General features: G+C 34.6%; 1 protein-coding gene across 26 annotated transcripts in view; it reads left to right on the top strand.

The window, feature by feature from the left end:
- AHI1 (Abelson helper integration site 1) overlaps positions 1-18,944 on the top strand; it is a 227,091-nt gene that overhangs the window by 69,628 nt on the left and 138,519 nt on the right. For all 26 annotated transcript variants that reach the window (XR_010413773.1, XR_010413777.1, XR_010413774.1 and 23 more), the window contains exons 18-19: positions 934-1,074; positions 15,324-15,520. Coding sequence is in view for 8 of the 26 variants with exons in the window: in XM_064598126.1 (XP_064454196.1) it covers positions 934-1,074; positions 15,324-15,520 (338 nt within the window). In the remaining 18 variants the exon portion in view is untranslated. The remainder of the gene's footprint in view (positions 1-933; positions 1,075-15,323; positions 15,521-18,944) is intronic.

Genomic DNA, 18,944 nt, shown 5'->3' with positions numbered 1-18,944 from the left:
GCCTCACCTTTGCTTTCCAAAAGAAAAGCTAAAACCACATAAACATTTTTTTAGCAATAAATTGAGAATTTTATAAAATATAAAGTATCTCTAATCAGTAGTATTTGGTTCACTGTGTTTATTCTCTTGATTTTTTTCCCCTAAGTTTTTATTTAAATTCCAGTTAACGTACAGTGTAATACTAGTTTCAGGTGTAGAATTTAGCAGTCTATCACTTTACATATACAACACCTGGTGCTCATCACAGCACGTGCTCTCCTTAATTGCACATTCTCTCCATCTTTAAATGTTTTTGACTAGTTGGTTCACTTAGGGTTTTTTTTTTCTTACTGTGTTTTGATACTTTAGCATCAGTTTCGAAGTGTTAAATCTCTTTTCTCCTTCAATAAATTGATCTTGGTTCTTTGATTTTTGAGTTCCGGTTTTCATAGGTTCCTTAGACCTCTGCTGTAAGGCCTCTTTTAGCCATTAATAATCACATGTATCTTTAAAGCAGGTGGTATCTCAGTCTCTGGAAAAAAAATATAAAAATAAATTCCCCACCAAACCTCCTTTAACCAGTGTCTTCAGTTTTAGAGCCTGCAGTTCCTCCCAGAGTTCTCCCTGAGTTCTTTGTTATTAGTTGGCATTTGCTCAGCTGTCAGATCTCAGAGTCAGGTACTTCTCTCCTGCCAAGCTCCTTTTTTTTTTTTTTTGTTGCCTTGAAAACTTCAGTGAAGAGGTTGGGATGAGAAGTAGAAAGAGGAGGTCCAACAGGATGCAAAATAATTATTTAATATAAGAGTTACTCAACTATTTTTAAGTAATCAATGTTTTCATGTAAATTATGTGAGCTTTGTTATTACTATAACTGTTTTTAGTAAGTTAAAGAATAATCTTCTAATGAGAGATATTTGAGACAGTACAAATTATTGCATGTCTTTTCTTATTTAGGAGAACAAGTAGCAGTGTATTCTGACCTGCCATTCAAATCACCCATTCGAGACATTTCTTATCACCCACTTGAAAATATGGTTGCATTTTGTGCATTTGGGCAGAATGAGCCAATACTTCTTTATATTTATGATTTCCATGGTAAGTTCACTGCTGATAAGAAAAGAATATTTTAAGTAACCTTTACTTTTAGACTAAACCAGGAATCATGAGCTTTGTGAAAACTATCAACCTTTGTATTAATAAAGCTCTCTTGAATATATTTTAAGAAACAAATTAAATAGATTATATTATGTTATAACATTTTACTTTTCCATAAGCACTATTATTATGGAGTTTAAATATCAGCAAAGTTACACATAAATGGTTGTGCCCTTTTGTTGGAATCACAGGAAGGTAATCATCACTTTCTTTCTAAATTTTAAAAAAATTCACCTAAAAATTATTTGGGAATGTGTTAACTAAATTTAAAAGGTAAACAACATTTAGGAAGTAGGGATCTTTAATGTTTTCTGTTGAATATTTAGTTTCTTATTCCATGTTTTTGTTTTTCACTAAAGTACATAGTTGTAATAAGCTATAGTTTTAAGAATTTTTTAGCCTAAAAGGAAGGTAAAAACATCCAATGTCAGTGAAAATAAGATCTGGAATTAGAAATTTAAAGTCTTTTTCTGCTCTAAAATTACACTATTCTCTCTTTCTGAGAAAAAATAAGGAAATAAAGACTGGACACAATTTTTTCAGGAATAAGATGGTATTCTTAGAATTATTTGGATTTATGCTATTTTTAAACATTTCTTTAATTACTTAATTTCTGTCCTGAAATCAGGATTTCATTGTTCTGCACTGTATGTACTCATGGTGCTGTCACTCCCAAAACTGCAGTTCCTTTTCTTCACATATTAAGTCTTGTTCAAAAATAAATGGTCATCATTAGTCTCTGATTTGTTTAGGATGTCATGTATCATCATTCAGTGTTTTTGCTAAGCTAGGATGGCTTACATACAAATTCTTAAATGCCCAAATATACAAATACATATATATATATGTATATATACACACACACACACATACATATGTAGGTAACATTAACGTGGGATTATTTGGCAGAGAGTCTTAAATTTAAATGAAATGTGAGTGGTTATTGTGTTAATACAAATATTGGTTAGCAGTTAATTGGTTATTGGTCAGTGGTTGTGAGAAGTGCTAAATTATTAGACAGTTAAGTTCTTTTTTTTTAATTTTTAAAATTTTATTATGTTATGTTAGTCACCATACAGTACATCATTAGTTTTTGATGTGGTGATCCACGATCCATTGTTTTCATATAACACCCAGTGCTCCATGCAGTACGTGCCCTCCTTAATACCCATCACTGGGCTAACCAATCCCCCCTCCCCTCTAAAACCCTGTTTGTTTCTCAGAGTCCATAGTCTCTCATGGTTCATCTCTCCCTCTGATTTCCTCCCTTCATTTTTCCCTTCCTTCTCCTATTGTCCTCCATGCTATTCCTTATGCACCCCAATGTTCATAGCAGCAATGTCCGCAATAGCCAAACTATGGAAGGAGCCAAGATGCCCTTCAAAAGATGAATGGATAAAGATGTGGTCCATATATACAATGGAATATTACTCAGCCATCAGAAAGGATGAATACTCAATTTTTACATCAACATGGATGGGACTGGAGGAGATTACGCTAAGTGAAATAAGTCAAGCAGAGAAAGTCAATTATCATATGGTTTCACTTATCTGTGGAACATTAGACAGTTAAGTTCTAAACCTGAAATTGTTGATCATTGTATGGATTATATGATGCTCTTCCAGGCAAATTATATTAGAAAAAAAATATGTAAAATTGAGATTTATTTTGAAAAATTTTACCGAGAAGAAATACCAAATTTCTCTAACACATATTCAAACCTGGTGTCTAGTTCAAACATGTGTCCTGAAACAGGCCGTCCTTTGTGTGCACTCTCACTGTTTACATGACAGGGAGTCACACCTAGGCGCTGCATCCGCATCACTGGGCCTGGTGTACGGAAGGAGGCAGCTCGGCTATTTCCTCAGAACCTTTAGAGCTTTCACAACAGTCTCCATTCAATTCCTAATGTGCTTTGTAGGCTTTTGAAATGGTCACTGCAAAGGCAAGTGGAAGTTCCACTCTTTATCTTTCTTTCTGCAGTATTTTTTCTGTCATTGATCAAGGCTTTCCATCATTAGTTAGCCCAGTTGGGTTTGCCAATTTGGTTTTTAGACAGTAGGCATTTAGACCAAGAAGTCCATTCGAGAAGCGTAAGCAGAAAAAGCAAAGCATTTTTAGGAGTTCAAAAGCAGAGGTTTTAGGTTCAATTCTGTTTCTGTAGTGACCTTGTGCAAGCCTCTTGCCTTCCTGAAGCTCCCATTTCCTCATCTGGTAAGTGGCATGGCTACTCTCCACACCTGTGCTGCCTCAGGGGGCCATTTTTGAGGTTACAGTGAGGCGGGGACTGTGAAAGTACTTTGTAAATTGATAAGGACAATAATAAAACAAGGAAAAAGGTAAAATTGGTGGTTATCATGCTCATTTAACCCGTATATACCTGACTTTATGGGAACTGGGGTTTTAATATGCTGATAAGCCCCTCTATGTGAAAGGGGATTGAAAAAAGGTTTTTTTCCCCCCTCTTTATTCATTCTGTTGGCAGCCTTTTTTTTTTTTTTTTTTTTTTTTAATTAGAATGTGTACCTTTCTGGGTCAGTTGTATTAGAAAATAAGTGCATGAAGTTAAGGACATTATATCTGTACTGTATTAATGTAGAAAAGGATGGAATTCAAAGTGTTTCAGAAATTAAAATGTTCAAATAATACACATGAAATTAAAATTATTTTGTGCCATGATTTTAGAACACAATTTTCAGTATACTAACACCTTTACAAACAGAACTCAAAATGTTTCCACACATTTTCCTAACTCTTTGCTGCCTATTTTTAAAATGAGGAAGCTTAGGAAGAAGTTACATAATCCCAAGCAATCCAAAATTTAGCACAGTTCTTGTGTATGGTATATAGTCATAAGAAAACAAAAAGTTGTTTTAGACTCTGAAGTATTTTACTCATTAAATGCAAGCCATAATCATCAAGTCAATAGTATTTAGATTTTTCATTAAAACTTACAATATTTATGATTAACTTGTTAGAGGTTTGCCTTATATCTTACTTATTTTTAATGCAGGAATATTTTGCCCACACTTTCTTGGCTTGAAAATAAAGTTTACATGTTATCTTTACATAAGTGTTTTTAGTGGTATAAAATTTGAAAGATGTAGAACAGTTACATGATTTTTAAATAGTATTTATCAGAGCTGCTCATACATTTAGGTATTTTTCAAGGAAAATGGAGCAAACTCTTTTTTTTTTTTTTTTGTAAGTTAAATAAGCTGCGAATGAGACCACAATGGTAGCTAAATGTATCATCTATCTTTCAGTTCTAGCAAAATCTGTGAAGAGTCAGCAAGCATCTTTCTCTGTTAAGCATATGTTCAGGTTGTGGTCTTTTGGGTCTTTCATTCTACTGACTTTTTGCTTTTTTTGGTAAGAAATACAATTTTTACTTTCAGAAGGCAGTTTTATTTGCCTGATGTTGAAAGGGTTAATCATCTAGTAATACAAAATTTAGTCACAGAGTACCACAAATAATGTACTTTTAGGATTCCCATAATAACAGAGTGCTAGTCAGAAGAAACGGCTTCTGCTGAATTAAATTTATGAAGCTAGACTTTAGCAGTTAATGTTCTGTTATTAATATTTGTCTACCTCCATCTCTAGGATCCTGTTCTAAATGTAGTGATAATCATAACTAATACTTTCAAAGCACTTTCTTTGTTTCTGCTACTGTTTTAAGCACTTTACATTTTTACATATCATTTTTCACAATAATCTTAAGAGTTAGGTCCTATAATTATCCTCATTTTACATGAGCCAGAACTTGGATCCATACAGTCTGGACTTGGAGACCGTGCTCTTACTTGCTACATTAACCTGCCTTTTTAGCAAATTTCCTGAAATACTAGCTTTTGATTGTCTAATAAGCAAGGCTTTTTCTTTTTTTTCTGCAATACCATTTATCTTATGCCACTCTGTGGAGTATGTGATTTCTTTGTATTATCTGTACTTTGAAGGCAGTAGAGATGGAGGCTTATTCATCTTTTTATTACCAATACTTAGCCTGAATACTGACAAACAGTGAATATACATGTAGTATTTTAAGTAGGATCAAGTGTTAATTTGGGAAGTTCTCAGCATTGATAATCCCAGGTGATGAGCCTAATTTTCCACTAGGTGGCAGTCTCTTCTCTGAATCAGTGTTAACTCTGGAGTACTTTGTCATAGTATTTTAGGCAAGACAAATCTTTATTGAGCATCTACTGTGTGCCAAGTTGAGCAGGGCTGTAAAATCCAGGAATCAGACCCAGATTACCATGCTCTTTTCCAGTCTTTTGTGCTTCCCAAGTAGTTGATTAAACCTCTGGAAGAATTTTAGTTACACTGAACGGCAATCTCAACCATTGGTACTAAATGTGATTTTATTTAAAGAATTCATATTCATTAAGAACCACCTACATTGTTGTTGTTGATAGCTTTATTTTTCACACTGTGACATACTGTATCAGAGTTCAAGGTAATGAATACCTTTATATTCCTATAAAAATTTTGTTATATAACTTGCTCATTGACCAAAAGTCCATGGTGTTTGCAATTCCTTGTCTAACATAGTACCTGGTATATTACTGATGTGCAATAAGTGTTTAAAATAAGAATTATAAATCCTATAGATAGCATTTTCCCCTTAAATTTTATAAAAATATAGGATGAAAGCCATGATCAGTGAGTAAATTGGGGGCTAATAATAATAGTGGTAGTAGTAGCTAACATTTATCAAATATTTACTGTGTGTCCTCTGCTCTTATGAGCATTTTACGTACATGCTTCCATACAGTCCTTTCAAAACCCCACAAGGTAGATGCTATTATTATCTTCATTTTGCAGATGATGAAATTGAGGCACAGGGAGAATGAAGTAATTTTCATAAGGTCACACATTTACCCAGCTGTCTGAGTCTAGAGCCCATACTCTTAAAACACTAAGGCTACTTATTTAGTCTTTGCATTTCCTATTTCATGAAGTAATTTAATTAAAAAAGTAGCCACATATTCCTGTGATGAAGTGTATTGTTTGTTTTCAATTTTAATATTTAGGAGGAGCCCTTAAGACTAAAAGGAACTTTGGTTATCTAGTATCATTAATAGTTCATTCTTTTACAAATGTTGGGGATAATTATAATGCATTAAGCAGTTGTATTCTCAGTATAATCCAAAATATGAATTATCTTTATTATGTAGCATTTGATTTTAATGTAACTAACTGTATAATATTTTTGCAACAAGATAATGTCTAGTTGAAATTAATTTAATATGCCTAGTTGTCTGTATAATTTAATAGTGTTCTTAAAGTACTAATGATGCATGAGTCAAAGACAAACTCAGGGGGTGCCTGGGTGGCTCAGATGGTTAAGCGTCTGCCTTCGGCTCAGGTCATGATCCCAGGGTCCTGGAATCGAGTCCTGCATCGGGCTCCCTGCTAGGCGGGGAGCCTGCTTCTCTCCCTCTGCCTCTGCCTCTCTCTCTCTCTCTGACTTTCATGAATAAATAAATTTAAAAAATTAAAAAAACAAAAAACAAACTCAGTTACTACAGTTCTCACACTTGAATAAGATTATACAGTAACATATATAACTGATTGTAGGTCGTAGTTTAAGTATCTATTTTTAGCCTAGTAGAAGAATTAAGATATAAAAATGCCATATTTGAAGACGTGCTTAAACTACCTATTTCTTGGTCATATCCTGAAGTCTCTATTTTAATATTCTCCACATAATGGATACTTTGATTTGAAAGGCTGTGTCATTCAAGGATTCAGGACAAATAAAAAACTGGCTTTGAACATAAATCAGAGGCCTGAATTCCTCATCCAGGCGTTTTTTTTTTTTTTTAAATGCTTACATTCTTGCTTTTTAAAGCGCACCAAGAAGGAAGAGTGATAATGGTGCAAAATAGCAGTGTGGTGGGAAAGACTAGAGTAGGAGTTAGCTCACTGGGGTTCTAGGCAGAGTGCCATCACTTTCTGTTTGACCCTGGTCAAGTAACAGTATTTTGGCATCTGTTTTTTTCACCTGTAAAATCAAAATACCTGTCCTGTCTTATCTCAGTGTTTCATCAAAGAATAAAGCATGGTATGGAGCAGGGATATATTAAGAGCTCCTGAACCAGGCTGCAGCAGAGAAATCCTAGCTGTTTTCTATAGCAATGCACACGTCACAAAGTTGAGTTGAATAGCATGATGTGTGAAAAGTGATTGATAATGGAATAGGAAATCAACATAAGGACAATAGCATGTACTTCAGGGATTTGGAGATAGTTTATTATATTTTGGCGTTCACCTAACAGATTTGCTGAATGATGGTAGATGCTCTCACTTTTGGTTGACTTTGAGACATGAATCTGTTATACTTCCTTGTTAGAAAACTTTGGACAGGGCGCCTGGGTGGCTCAGTCGTTAAGCGTCTGCCTTCGGCTCAGACAATGATCCCAGGGTCCTGGGATCGAGCCCCACATCGGGCTTCCTGCTCCGCGGGGAGCCTACTTCTCCCTCTCCCACTCCCCCTGCTTGTGTTCCTTCTCTCGCTCTGTCTCTCTCTTGTCAAATAAATAAATAAAATCTTTAAAAATAAATAAAAAATAAAAGCCTTTGCTGGGCGCCTGAGTGGCTCAGTTGGTTAAGTGTCTGCCTTCGGCTCAGGTCATGATCCCAGGGTCCTGGGATCGAGCCCCACATCGGGCTCCCTGCCTGCTTCTCCCTCTCCCACTCCCCCTGCTTGTGTTCCCTCTCTTGCTGTCTCTCTCTCTGTCAAATAAATGAAAAAATCTTTTTTTTTTTAAAAAAAGAAAACTTTGGACAGTTTCATTAGTAGCACAAGTTCTCCTTAACATATTTAATATGCCAAGGAAATACAAAATAACTAACAGGCCCTGAATACACCCAGGCTACTAAAGTTGAAGTGTTACTCAATAGAACTTCCCTGGCCCATCCACACAGTTTCTTAAGATTAGGTGAAGCAGGAACAAATCAGGCCCCGTAAAGTACAATTAAAAAAAGAAAAAGTTTTAAGCCCTTGAACATTCTTGTCTTAGTCCATTCTGACCACTATAACAAAATACCAGAGCCTACATGGCTTGTAAACAACAGAAATTTATTTCTCACAGTTCTGAACGCTGGGAAGTTCCAAGATCAAGTCTTGGCAGATTCGGTGTCCAGTGAGAGCTCACTTTTGGGTTCATAGATGGCACCTTCTAGCTGTAACCTCACATGGTAGAAGGGACAAGGGAACTCTCTGAGGCCTCTTTTATAAGGGGATTAGTGCCCTTCCCATTCATAAGGGCTCTGCTCTCATGACCTCCCAAAGGCCCCACCTCCCAGTACCACCACTTTGGGTGTTAGGACTTCAACATGGGAATTTCAGGGGGACGCAAACATTCAGACTACAGAAATTCCCTACACATATCAAACACTAGAGGAAAGCAAGGAGCATGCTGCATAACTGCTGAATGCTGGGAACCTAGCATGGTAGACCTACCAGCTTACAGTAATGCTATAATTAGAAATAGAATCATTTATAAATAAAAGAATTAGGTATCCAGTAAAATGACAGTATGCATTAACAGAACTGTGTCTAATAATAGGTCTTGAACAAAGGGATTAAGTGTTGAACCAAAAGGAAATCTTACTGTTAATATAGTATAAGAGAAAGAATATTTTGATTTTTTTAGTTGTACTTTGTTATAAAGTCAATAACATAAGTAAACATAGGTTTTAATAATAACAAACCTTGTATTCACTTCAAATGCAAAGGGCTCTGCATTAAAATATCTTATTTCCTCTGTTCTTTCTCCTATAAAGATAAAAGTCTCCTGAGAAAACCACGTTATTTCTTATAATGTTTAAGGCCAGAACATACACAAAAACACTGAACTTATTATAAATCAAAATTTGATTATCAATTATGAAAACACCTTATGAATTTTTTTTTAGTTGTATAAAATTTAGAATCCCCAATTATAGCCAGTTGTAGGTAGATTTGGAAGTAATTGGATGGGTATAACGTTCCTTTAAGCAAATGTACTTGCCACCTCTCTGTTCCCAGCCCCTTGTGGATACACCTCTGCTACGCCAGTTAGCACATAGCAGTAATTTCTTGTTGACCTCCAAAAGATTCAAACCCCAAGAGGGGGCCAGTGTCTTTGTATTCCCAGAGCTTGCTCTAGTGCACTCCTCAAAAAGTGGTGGATGGATGGGGTGAGACTGTTAAAACTTTGAGTTTTATCAGGTTAGGTTAGAATTTTAAATGTACAAAGTTAAATGAGCCAAAGAAGAGAAAACGACTTAAGTGAAGAAATACAGTTTGTTTAATTGCAACATCATACTCCAATCGTGGTCTATGTAAAAATGTTTTAGAAAGCTTTGAAATGTTAGAAGCATAAAGCTTGAAGGAATTTCAGAAAGCATCAATTATGACCTATTTTACAGTGAAATAATCTGTATAGTGTTATACAGATAGATGTATATATTGTGGAGGGCTAGGGAGGGGAGGAATGCAAGAACTTGTAAGTAGCTTCTGTTTCTAGTATCTGAGAAGCTAGGGCTTTGTGAATATTTTTGCAGATTTCTTTTGTGGCTGCCTTCACAGTACTAGGAGTGTTAAAGATAAAGTAGGGTGTTAATGTGACTCCTTGAAATCCAGTCAGATGGCTTTTGTATAGAAAATTCCCCTTAACCAACAGAAACAAATATTCATAATTGTTTGAGGTTTATTTTTGTTACCTGCATCCATGTGGGCCATTTTAATTCTTTCTGAAAGGCATCATAATACCGCAAAAAAATAAATATTTAGGTGCTTTTTGTTATTTTTTACCAGTTTAAAAAAATTCCTTTTTTTAAAAAAATATAATACATGTTTAGCATAGCATAATACTTAGAAAATACAGTTTGGCAAAAAGAATAAGATAAATACCAAAATCCTGCTATCCTGTATAACTGTTGCTTATATCCGCGTTTATATGCTTCACGTGCCCACTCAGAGCTTAATGTGAAATTGTGGTTGGCAATAGATAACTAGCAAGTACAGAAAAACAGGGAGTCAGAAAATGCCATTAAATAGTCAAATCCAGCTTTACTTTCCATTCATAACAAAAAACAATGAAATGTTAAAAGGACAGTTTTGAAAAAAATAAGGCAAAGATCGTGAGACATAATTTTCGTCTGTTGATTCATTCATCCCTGGCTCATCTACTACTGTTGAGCTTTCCGATTTCCAATTCATAGAACACTTTTCCTTCACAGCTTCAGTTTCTCTTGTTCTTTAAACAATCTTTGAATATTTGGGAGTAAATTGTCAGAGTGCTATGAAAGGAAGTCCAAAATATGTACTGAGAAAACGCAGTCAGACCCATGTAGATTTTCCATCTGAGAACAGTAATTGGTACTGAAGAATGAACATCTATCTCTGACAGGGTGGATTGTAAGCAGGTCTTCTCCCTCAGTAATGGTCCCTGGTACTTACATTATCAGGGTCTGCAGGGAGAGAGTGCCCCTTATTATTGAGCTGTGCTTTATTCAGAGTGTGTAAATGAAGTGAGGCATGAATATAGTGATCAAGGACCCAAAATTTTTTATATGTGCTATCTTAAATTCATGGTTGGTGCAACCAAGGTTGGTGACTAAAAAAAATGATCATCTTTTTGTATATTCATTATATTGCTTTATAAATTATTTGCCTCTGATTAATAATATATTAGCAATATTTCATCATGGCAATTATACTTATGTGTATAATCTTAGTGGCTGAATTCCCTTTCATTAAATGAATACACCATAATTTATTTAAATGATTGTTGTACAATTCCACTGTTACATATTTTTTCAGTATTTTAAGCAGTACTTCACTACACAGCTGGCTACTCTTACTCAATTTGTTTCTTACGAAAAAGTATCTTGAAGTACAGTGGATCAGTTAAACAGGCAAAAAAAAAAAATCACTTTCTAATTTTCCCTTTTTTTCCTCCTTATTCCTTCTTATTGGTGAGGTTGAATATATTTTTTTTACTGGCCATATAGTTACTCTTTTGAATTTTCTGTAGTGGTCCTCTGCCCATTTTCTGTTAGATTATTTATTTTTAATTCATTTTATGGGGACTCTTTGCATGTTAAGAATATTAACCCCCAGGCCACCTGGGTGGCTCATTTGGTTAAACATCTAAGTTTGGCTCAGGTCATGATCTCCCAAGTCCTGGGATGGAGCCCACATCTGGCTCCCCGCTCAGCAAGGAGTGCTTGTCCCTCTCCCTCTGCCCTTCCCTCCTACTTATGTGCGTGTGTGCGCTCTCTCTTTCTCTCTCTTTCAATAAATAAAATCTTAAAAAAAAAAAATTAAACCCTTTTATCACTAGCTTGTCATTTGCTTTTTTTAGTGTGAGCAGCCTTATTGAAGTATAATTGACATGCAATATATTTAAAATGTACATTTTGATAAGTGTAGACATATTTAAACACTTGTGAGACCATCATCTCAATGAAGATAATGAACATATCCATCATCTCTAAGTTACTTTGTGCTCCTTTGAAATCTCTCCCTACCTCCTCTGTCCCCCAATCAATCCCTACAAATTAATTTCCATTTTCTAGAATTGTATATAAGTGAGACCATTTATACCATGTACTCTCTTTTTGTCTGGCTTCTGTCACTCATAATTACTTTGAAACTTATCTATTTTAGATTTTATCAGTAGTTCATCCTTTTTATTTCTGAGTATTGTTTCATTTTATGATAGATCACAGTTTGTTTTTCTCTGTCCACCTGTTGATGGGTGTCGGGATTGTACCCAGCTTTTAGCTATTAGAAATAAGCTGCTAAGAATATGCATCTACAAGTCTTTGTATAAACATGTGCTTTCATTTCTTCTGAAGAAATTCCTAAGAGTAGAAGCGCTGTATCCAATTGCAGTTGTCCATTTAACTTCTTAAGAAGCTGCCCAACTGTTTTTAAAAGTGGTCAGGCCATTTAACCTTCCTACCAGCAGTGTGAAGGTTTCAGTATCTCCATAGCCTTGCTAAATTTGAAGTGGTCAGTCTTTTTCATTTTAGCCCCTCTCATAGGTGTACAGTGCTATTTCACAGTGCTTTGAATTTGTTTATCTTTAGTGACTAATGATGTTGAGCCATCTTTTCGTGTACATATTTGCCATCCATTTATCTTCTTCAGTGAAGTGTCTGTTCAGATTTTTTGCCCATTTTTTAATTGGCTTGTTTGTTTCTATTGACTTTTAATTAAGAGTTAGGTTTTCTCTATGCAAGCGGTGCTCAATTAGATACATGATTTGCAAACATTTCCCCCAGCCTTTGTCTTGTCTTCTAATTGCTTTCTTAACAGTTTTCAAGAACAAATGTTTGAAATTTTGATGAAGTCCAAAATTACCAATTTTTTTCTTATATGGATTTTTGGTTTTGTATCTACACATCTTTGCCTAATCCAAGCTCACAAAAAATACTCTCCTGTGTGTTCTATGAAGGTCTCTTATGGGGATGCCTGGGTGGCTCAGTCGGTTAAGCATCTGCCTTCGGCTCAGATCATGATCCCAGGGTCCTGGGATCGAGTCCCGCAACGGGCTCCCTGCTCAGCCGGGAGACTGCTTCTCCTGCTCTCTCTGCTGCTCCCTCTGCTTGTGCTCTCTGTCAAATAAATAAAATCTTTAAAAAAAAAAAAAGATTTAAAAGAAATTCTCTTATGGTTTTACATTAGATTCATTTTGAGTTATTTTTTTGTACATGGTATAGTGTTTAGATTCTTTTTTGAGTTATTTAGATTCATTTTAAGTTATTTTACATTTAGATTCATTTTGAGTTATTTTTTATACATGGTATAAAGTATGTATCAAAGTTCGTTTACTCACATAAGAATATCCAATTGTTCTAGCACTATTTGTTGAAAAGATTGTCTTTTTTACATGGAATTCCTTTTACACCTTGTCCATACATGCTAGACTCTTTTCTCTTAATCTGTTTATCTTTATGCCAATAATGAAGTGTCTTGATTACTGTAGCTTTATAGTAAGACTTGAAGTCAAGTTGTTTAAGTCCCCTTTGTTTTTTTCAAAGTTGTTTTAACTCTTCTAAGTTCTTTGCATTTCCATGTGGATTTTAGAATTTCACAATTTCTCCAAAAGTGACCTACTGGAATTTTGAGTGGGATTACACTGAATGTACAGGTCATTTGAGGAGAACTGATGTTTTAACAATATTGATTTTTCTAACGATGAACATAATATATCTCTTTATTTTAGGTTCTTCTTCAGTTTCTCTCAGCAGTTTTGTAGTTTTCAATATGCATGTCTTTCACATCTTTTTAAAAAAAAAAAAAAAAACAAGTGGGTGGGAGGGACAGAGAGGGAAGCAGACTTCCTGATGAGCAGGGAGCCCAATTCAGGACTCTATCCCAGGACCCTGGGATCATGATCTGAGCCGAAGGCAGACACTTAACCGACTGAGTCCAGGCGCCCTCGCATCTTTCATCACTTTTCCCCAAAGTATGAAATATTTTTACAGCATTGTAAATGACATTTTTAAAAAATTTCAGTTTCTAACTATTTGTTACGTGAATATAGAAATAGTTATTTCTGTATGCTGATCTTGTATCTTGGAACCTTGCCTAAAGTTGATTATGAGTTCTAATGGCTTATTGTTTAGATTCCATTCAGATTTTTTACACAAAGTAGGGCCAGGACCTGAGATCGAGCAAGTCTCTCCTTAAATTTTCTTCCTCATGTACTTCACTTGCCTCACTGTCATCTTAGCTCTGCATAGACGATTCTGTCTGTAAAGAAAGACAGTTTTATTTCTTCCTTTTATACATTCTTTTTTTTTTTTTCCTTTTATACATTCTATCTGCTTTTTGGTAGTGTCAAGCAGGAGGGCAAATCTGGTCCTTTTTACTCTTAGTTTGGCCAGAGAGAGAAGAACTATATTACTTGTCATTTGCTTTTTAATTTTGATTATGATAGTTTTTTATTTTAATGAAGACTCTATAAATGTTTATGTAGCAAAATCTGTCCATCTTTTATGTTGACAATTCTTAACATTTTCTGACTCATGCAGTCCTTTGACAAATAATCTGATAAAAGTTATGGATCTGATTTCCAGAAACATTTATACACATTCATATTTCTGTATGTAACTTTAGTAGTACACAGAATCCCTGAAGGCTGGTCTATTGAGTCCCTGTTACAAATCTTGATTATATCAGTTACTCTTCATGTTATATTTAGAAAGGCCTTCTATTTAAAAGTATATAATTAAGGAAATACTTTTTAAATGATCACGGTATATTTTTTCTCCTTTGTATATTCAAACGGGTGCTTACAGATTTTCAAATGCCTTAATTTTAAATGATCAAATGAGATAACATATGTGAAAGCCTTCTAAAACCATGAAGTGCAGTATATATACCATTGTCCTTGTCATCATCATCATCATCAAAAACATTCACCCTTTTGACCATCTATTCCAGCCTGAGGATTAAAGCCAAAGAAAGAATTACTTTAAGAAATAATTTGAACTGTGAAAGTACTCCTACACACATGGTCTGTAATGAGGGAAAACAGAAAACATTGTAAATATTCAGTAATAGGAGAATGCATGAATAAATAATAGTGCTTCATTAGATGAGACGTTGTAAAGGATTTAAAAATGGTAATTACATAGTAATAAACATATGAAAGATGTCTGTATTTAAATTGAAAAACTTTACATTGTATTCCTATTATGGTATCTTGCGTAAAATGTACATATGCATAAAGATTAAGAGGGATATAGAAATATGAAAACAGTTGTTTTAGGGAGATGGGTTTGTAAATAATTATTTTTATTATTCTTGCCTTTCCTTTAATTCTACTCTGTATGCCTTTGAGTTTTTATATTAAACGTTTTCTGTATACATATATTTAAAGTTAGGCTCCCATCCCAGTTTGTTGTTTACCAGACTGAGAGATTGCCATGGCCTTCAAGGCTCAATTATAATACTGCCTGACATAAATTATCTGTGAAATTATTTTTTTCCTTTTTTATGTTTTTATAGTATTTAAAAACTTCACATTTTGTCAGTCATGTTGTCTTATTATTACCCAGTTTTTAAAATGTATTATGTAGTTCCTGATCATTTATTTAATGCTACAGTTTCATGGCTTAATTATTTCATTGTGCCTTTGTTGTGTTGACTTGAACTAATTACAGATTTATTTTTCCAGTTGCCCAGCAAGAGGCTGAAATGTTCAAGCGCTACAATGGAACATTTCCATTACCTGGAATACACCAAAGTCAAGATGCTTTATGCACCTGTCCTAAACTGCCTCATCAAGGCTCTTTTCAGATTGATGACTATGTCCACTCTGAACATTCTTCAATGAAGATGCAGCAAGTGAAACAGAGACTCGATTCTGTCACAGTATGTTTAATGATTTTATGCAGTTGAGAAGTTGGAAATTTTAAAACCATTTTGATTCTGTTTTACATTGCCGTGCCAATAAATATTAATTCAACAAAGTAAGTCAGTTATTTAAAAATAGACTTTCTTGTGCTTTTATAGTTCCTTTGTGGTGTTTATTCTAACATCACTCACTGCAGTAAATAGACCAATTTAGGATAATCTACAGGCTTTCCTGACCTGATATGCCTGTAAAAACCAACCCAAGACCTGTTTTGCTGTTTAAAAATGGAAGTGTGTGTATGTGTGCATATGTACAACACACACAAACACAACCCACACCAACCTGGGAAAATATTTACATAAAATATGTTAGGTTCAGCCTCCTTAATGTGCAAAACTAAACAATAAAGAAAAATAGACCTCCACAAAGAAATGGATAAAATTAATAAGCATGTACCTCCAAAAAGAAGACACAAATGTTCCTTAAGCATATTTAAAAGGTCTGTTATCTCACTACAAGAAAAAAAGTGCCGTAAAAACCAGGTATTGCTCAAAAATGGAAAATAGATTATGAAAATGAGGAGGATGCTTAGTTAAAAATATTGTGCTATTTATTCTGTTATAAATTTCTACACAGTCTTTCTCAAAGATAAGATGTATTGAGAAGCTTAAATATCCTTAAAAATATTTATGCTCTTTGACCATAATAGTTCTTTTAGTTAGAGTTAGCCTTGAGCTCCTTGAAGACAGGGACTGTGCAGACTTGTTCCTTGTTGTGTTCTCACCTTTTGGCACAGTGCCTGGCACTTAATAAATATTATCCCTTTCTCTCCTCCTTTGATAGGAATCTTGACCAGTTTTAAACCAAACATATCAGGAGCTACACTGAGGCACCTTTAGTTATGACTGTACTTACTTTCTCTCCTTTTCTTTCTTGAGAAAATTAGAATTTCAGGTATATCAGACTGTAGGTTTAGTTGGAATATAGGAGAAATATTTTATTCTTCTCAGTATAAATTTTAGAATATATATTATAAATTAAGAAGTTTATTTCAGTGTTATAATTCTGTGTATTTTAACATTTTATTTTATTTTTTTTGATTGAATTATGTATGGTGTTCCAGATTATAAAAGGAATAGATAAATTGAGTTTTGAAAATTAGAGAAAAATGTTTCTTCACTAGGAAAAAAAAAAAAGAAGTGTCCCTTGTCTAAAATTTTACATGACAAAATGACTTTGCAGATTTAAGAGAAACTGACTCATAGATAAATAAAAGAACAGGTTTCCTACAATCTGTTGATCTTCAGACAGTAAAACTTAACATCCTGGAATCAACTCAGTCTTGTAGCTTTTCTTTTCCATCATCTTACATAGCTGTCATCTTCAGATAAATGGAAGGATATATGAACAAAAGAAAGCGGATGTAAAGGAAATATCAGAAAGGTATTTTTTAAGATATGAAATCAAAGGCATGGGGAAGCACATTGGTAATTTATTATAAGAGAAAAATTTATTTCTCTTAGAATCATTAATTTATTTAGCTTTTACCACATCTTTTTAAAAATTATTTGGAGTTTCTGTTTGCATTGGGATTGAGGTAGATCAAAGCTGCCTTTGGAAATGAAAGCTTTGTTTGCTGTGTTTTTGAAAAACCATATTTTTCCCATGTTGAGACAATTCACTGAACTTTTTTTCAAATGTTATCTGCAGTGGTTTTTTTTCATAATGTATATAGTATGTATGGAGATAAAAAACAAAAAGTCATCTTTATTCCCATGGCAGCTCTATTCTTTTTATATTTTACAAACATTTAGGTTGACTCGATTTTTACCTTTTGTCACAATGCCTTTTTCTTGTTTCCTATAATTTATTTTGGTAGATCCCCAATTTTTTTTTGTCAGGTTATTACTTAATCCATTGAAGACTATAACATTGGTATTCTGCAGAGAAGTGTGATAGAGAAGACTTGATTACTTCTATATTATAGAAGACTGTATTACTGGAGATACTTCTTTCTTTGTAACCACAATAAGAATTTTTTGAATAAGGGGCGCCTGGGTGGCTCAGTTGTTAAGCGTCTGCCTTCGGCTCAGGTCATGGTCCCAGGGTCCTGGGATCAAGCCCCGCATCGGGCTCCCCGCTCAGCGGGAGGTCTGCTTCTCCCTCTCCCACTCCCCCTGCTTGTGTTCCCCCTCTCACTGTGTCTCTCTCTGTCAAATAAATAAATAAAAATCTTTAAAAAAAAAAAAATTTTTTTTTAAATAAAATATAGTGCAAGCTTAGGGTGTGGGTGGGTGTGTGAATTGCATAACCAATTTAATTCAACAGGCGTTTAATAGGCATTTACTCATTAATGAGTAAAGGATACAAAAATAGAGGAGTCTGTGTTCTCTGTAGCTTTACCGTGTAGTCCTTTTGCTGTTTCCTACATAACAGGTTTGACTGTATGTTGCTGCTACAGCAGGTCCCTGGAAGGCATACTGCCGCCCAGATAGGATCTCCTAGCTAGACAGTGTATTGAGAGTATTGACAAAATTCATTCTAAGGTTTTAAAATTTGATCCTCTCAGTGCATCCAGACTTGCTCAGAATCTGGGGTACCTACTAGGAGTAATCAGTCTTACAAAAAGTTGATTTATAAACCTAAAAAACATCTTACAGTGAAAGGTATACCTTTCCAGCTGCCTGCCCACTCAAGACCACTCTCCCTTTTTAAAATTAATCTAAAACCCAGGTTAGTGATTACAGAATTGATTATTAAGCAGAGTCATAGGAATAGGGATTAGATGGGTTGAAGGACATTTTACGCCAGCTTTGAAAAAAAGGTTAATTTTCTCTGCCCTATAGGAGATTTCACCTAATAATGTTTGTTTGGTGGTAACTAACATCTATATAATTACGAGTAATAACGGACGTAATGAATTATGGATAATAACTGACATAATGTGCTAAATGCTTTACATGTTCATCGTATTTAATCCTCAAAACCATCAAATGGTGTGGGTGCTAGCATTACCCCCATTTTACAGAAGGTGAAGCCGAGGTTTCCAGAGCCCATGTGGTATCACCCATGTCACACGGATGGCTGGCACTGGAGCTGAGATTCAGTCCAGGCGGGTAGACTCTCATGCCCAGGCAGTTTCACTTTCTCCTTTTAGGAATCGAATTACTAATATCCTTTAGACACAGTGTCTTTCCCTTAGAAATTTCTGGATAAAAAATTGGTGTTCCTCTTTCAGTTCTCTTTTTTCCTAAACTCTACATTCATCATTACCGTTTTTCTTTTCTCTAGTTCTGCTGTAGGCTGATGATACATGCTAGCTAACCTTTTTTGGACTTGAGTATTTTTTGTGTCTCCTTAGCAGCAAATTTTCAAATCATTCCTTATGTGTTGACTTTTACTAGTTTCTTTTTCAGAAGTGATCCTCTCTTGGCCTTGTCC

The sequence above is a fragment of the Mirounga angustirostris genome, unplaced genomic scaffold (genome assembly GCF_029215605.1).
Source record: "Mirounga angustirostris isolate CCGP_5_RB_7025 unplaced genomic scaffold, mMirAng1.0.hap1 SCAF_8, whole genome shotgun sequence".
Taxonomy (NCBI): domain Eukaryota; kingdom Metazoa; phylum Chordata; class Mammalia; order Carnivora; family Phocidae; genus Mirounga; species Mirounga angustirostris.
This window is presented reverse-complemented; position numbering and strand designations above follow the sequence as displayed.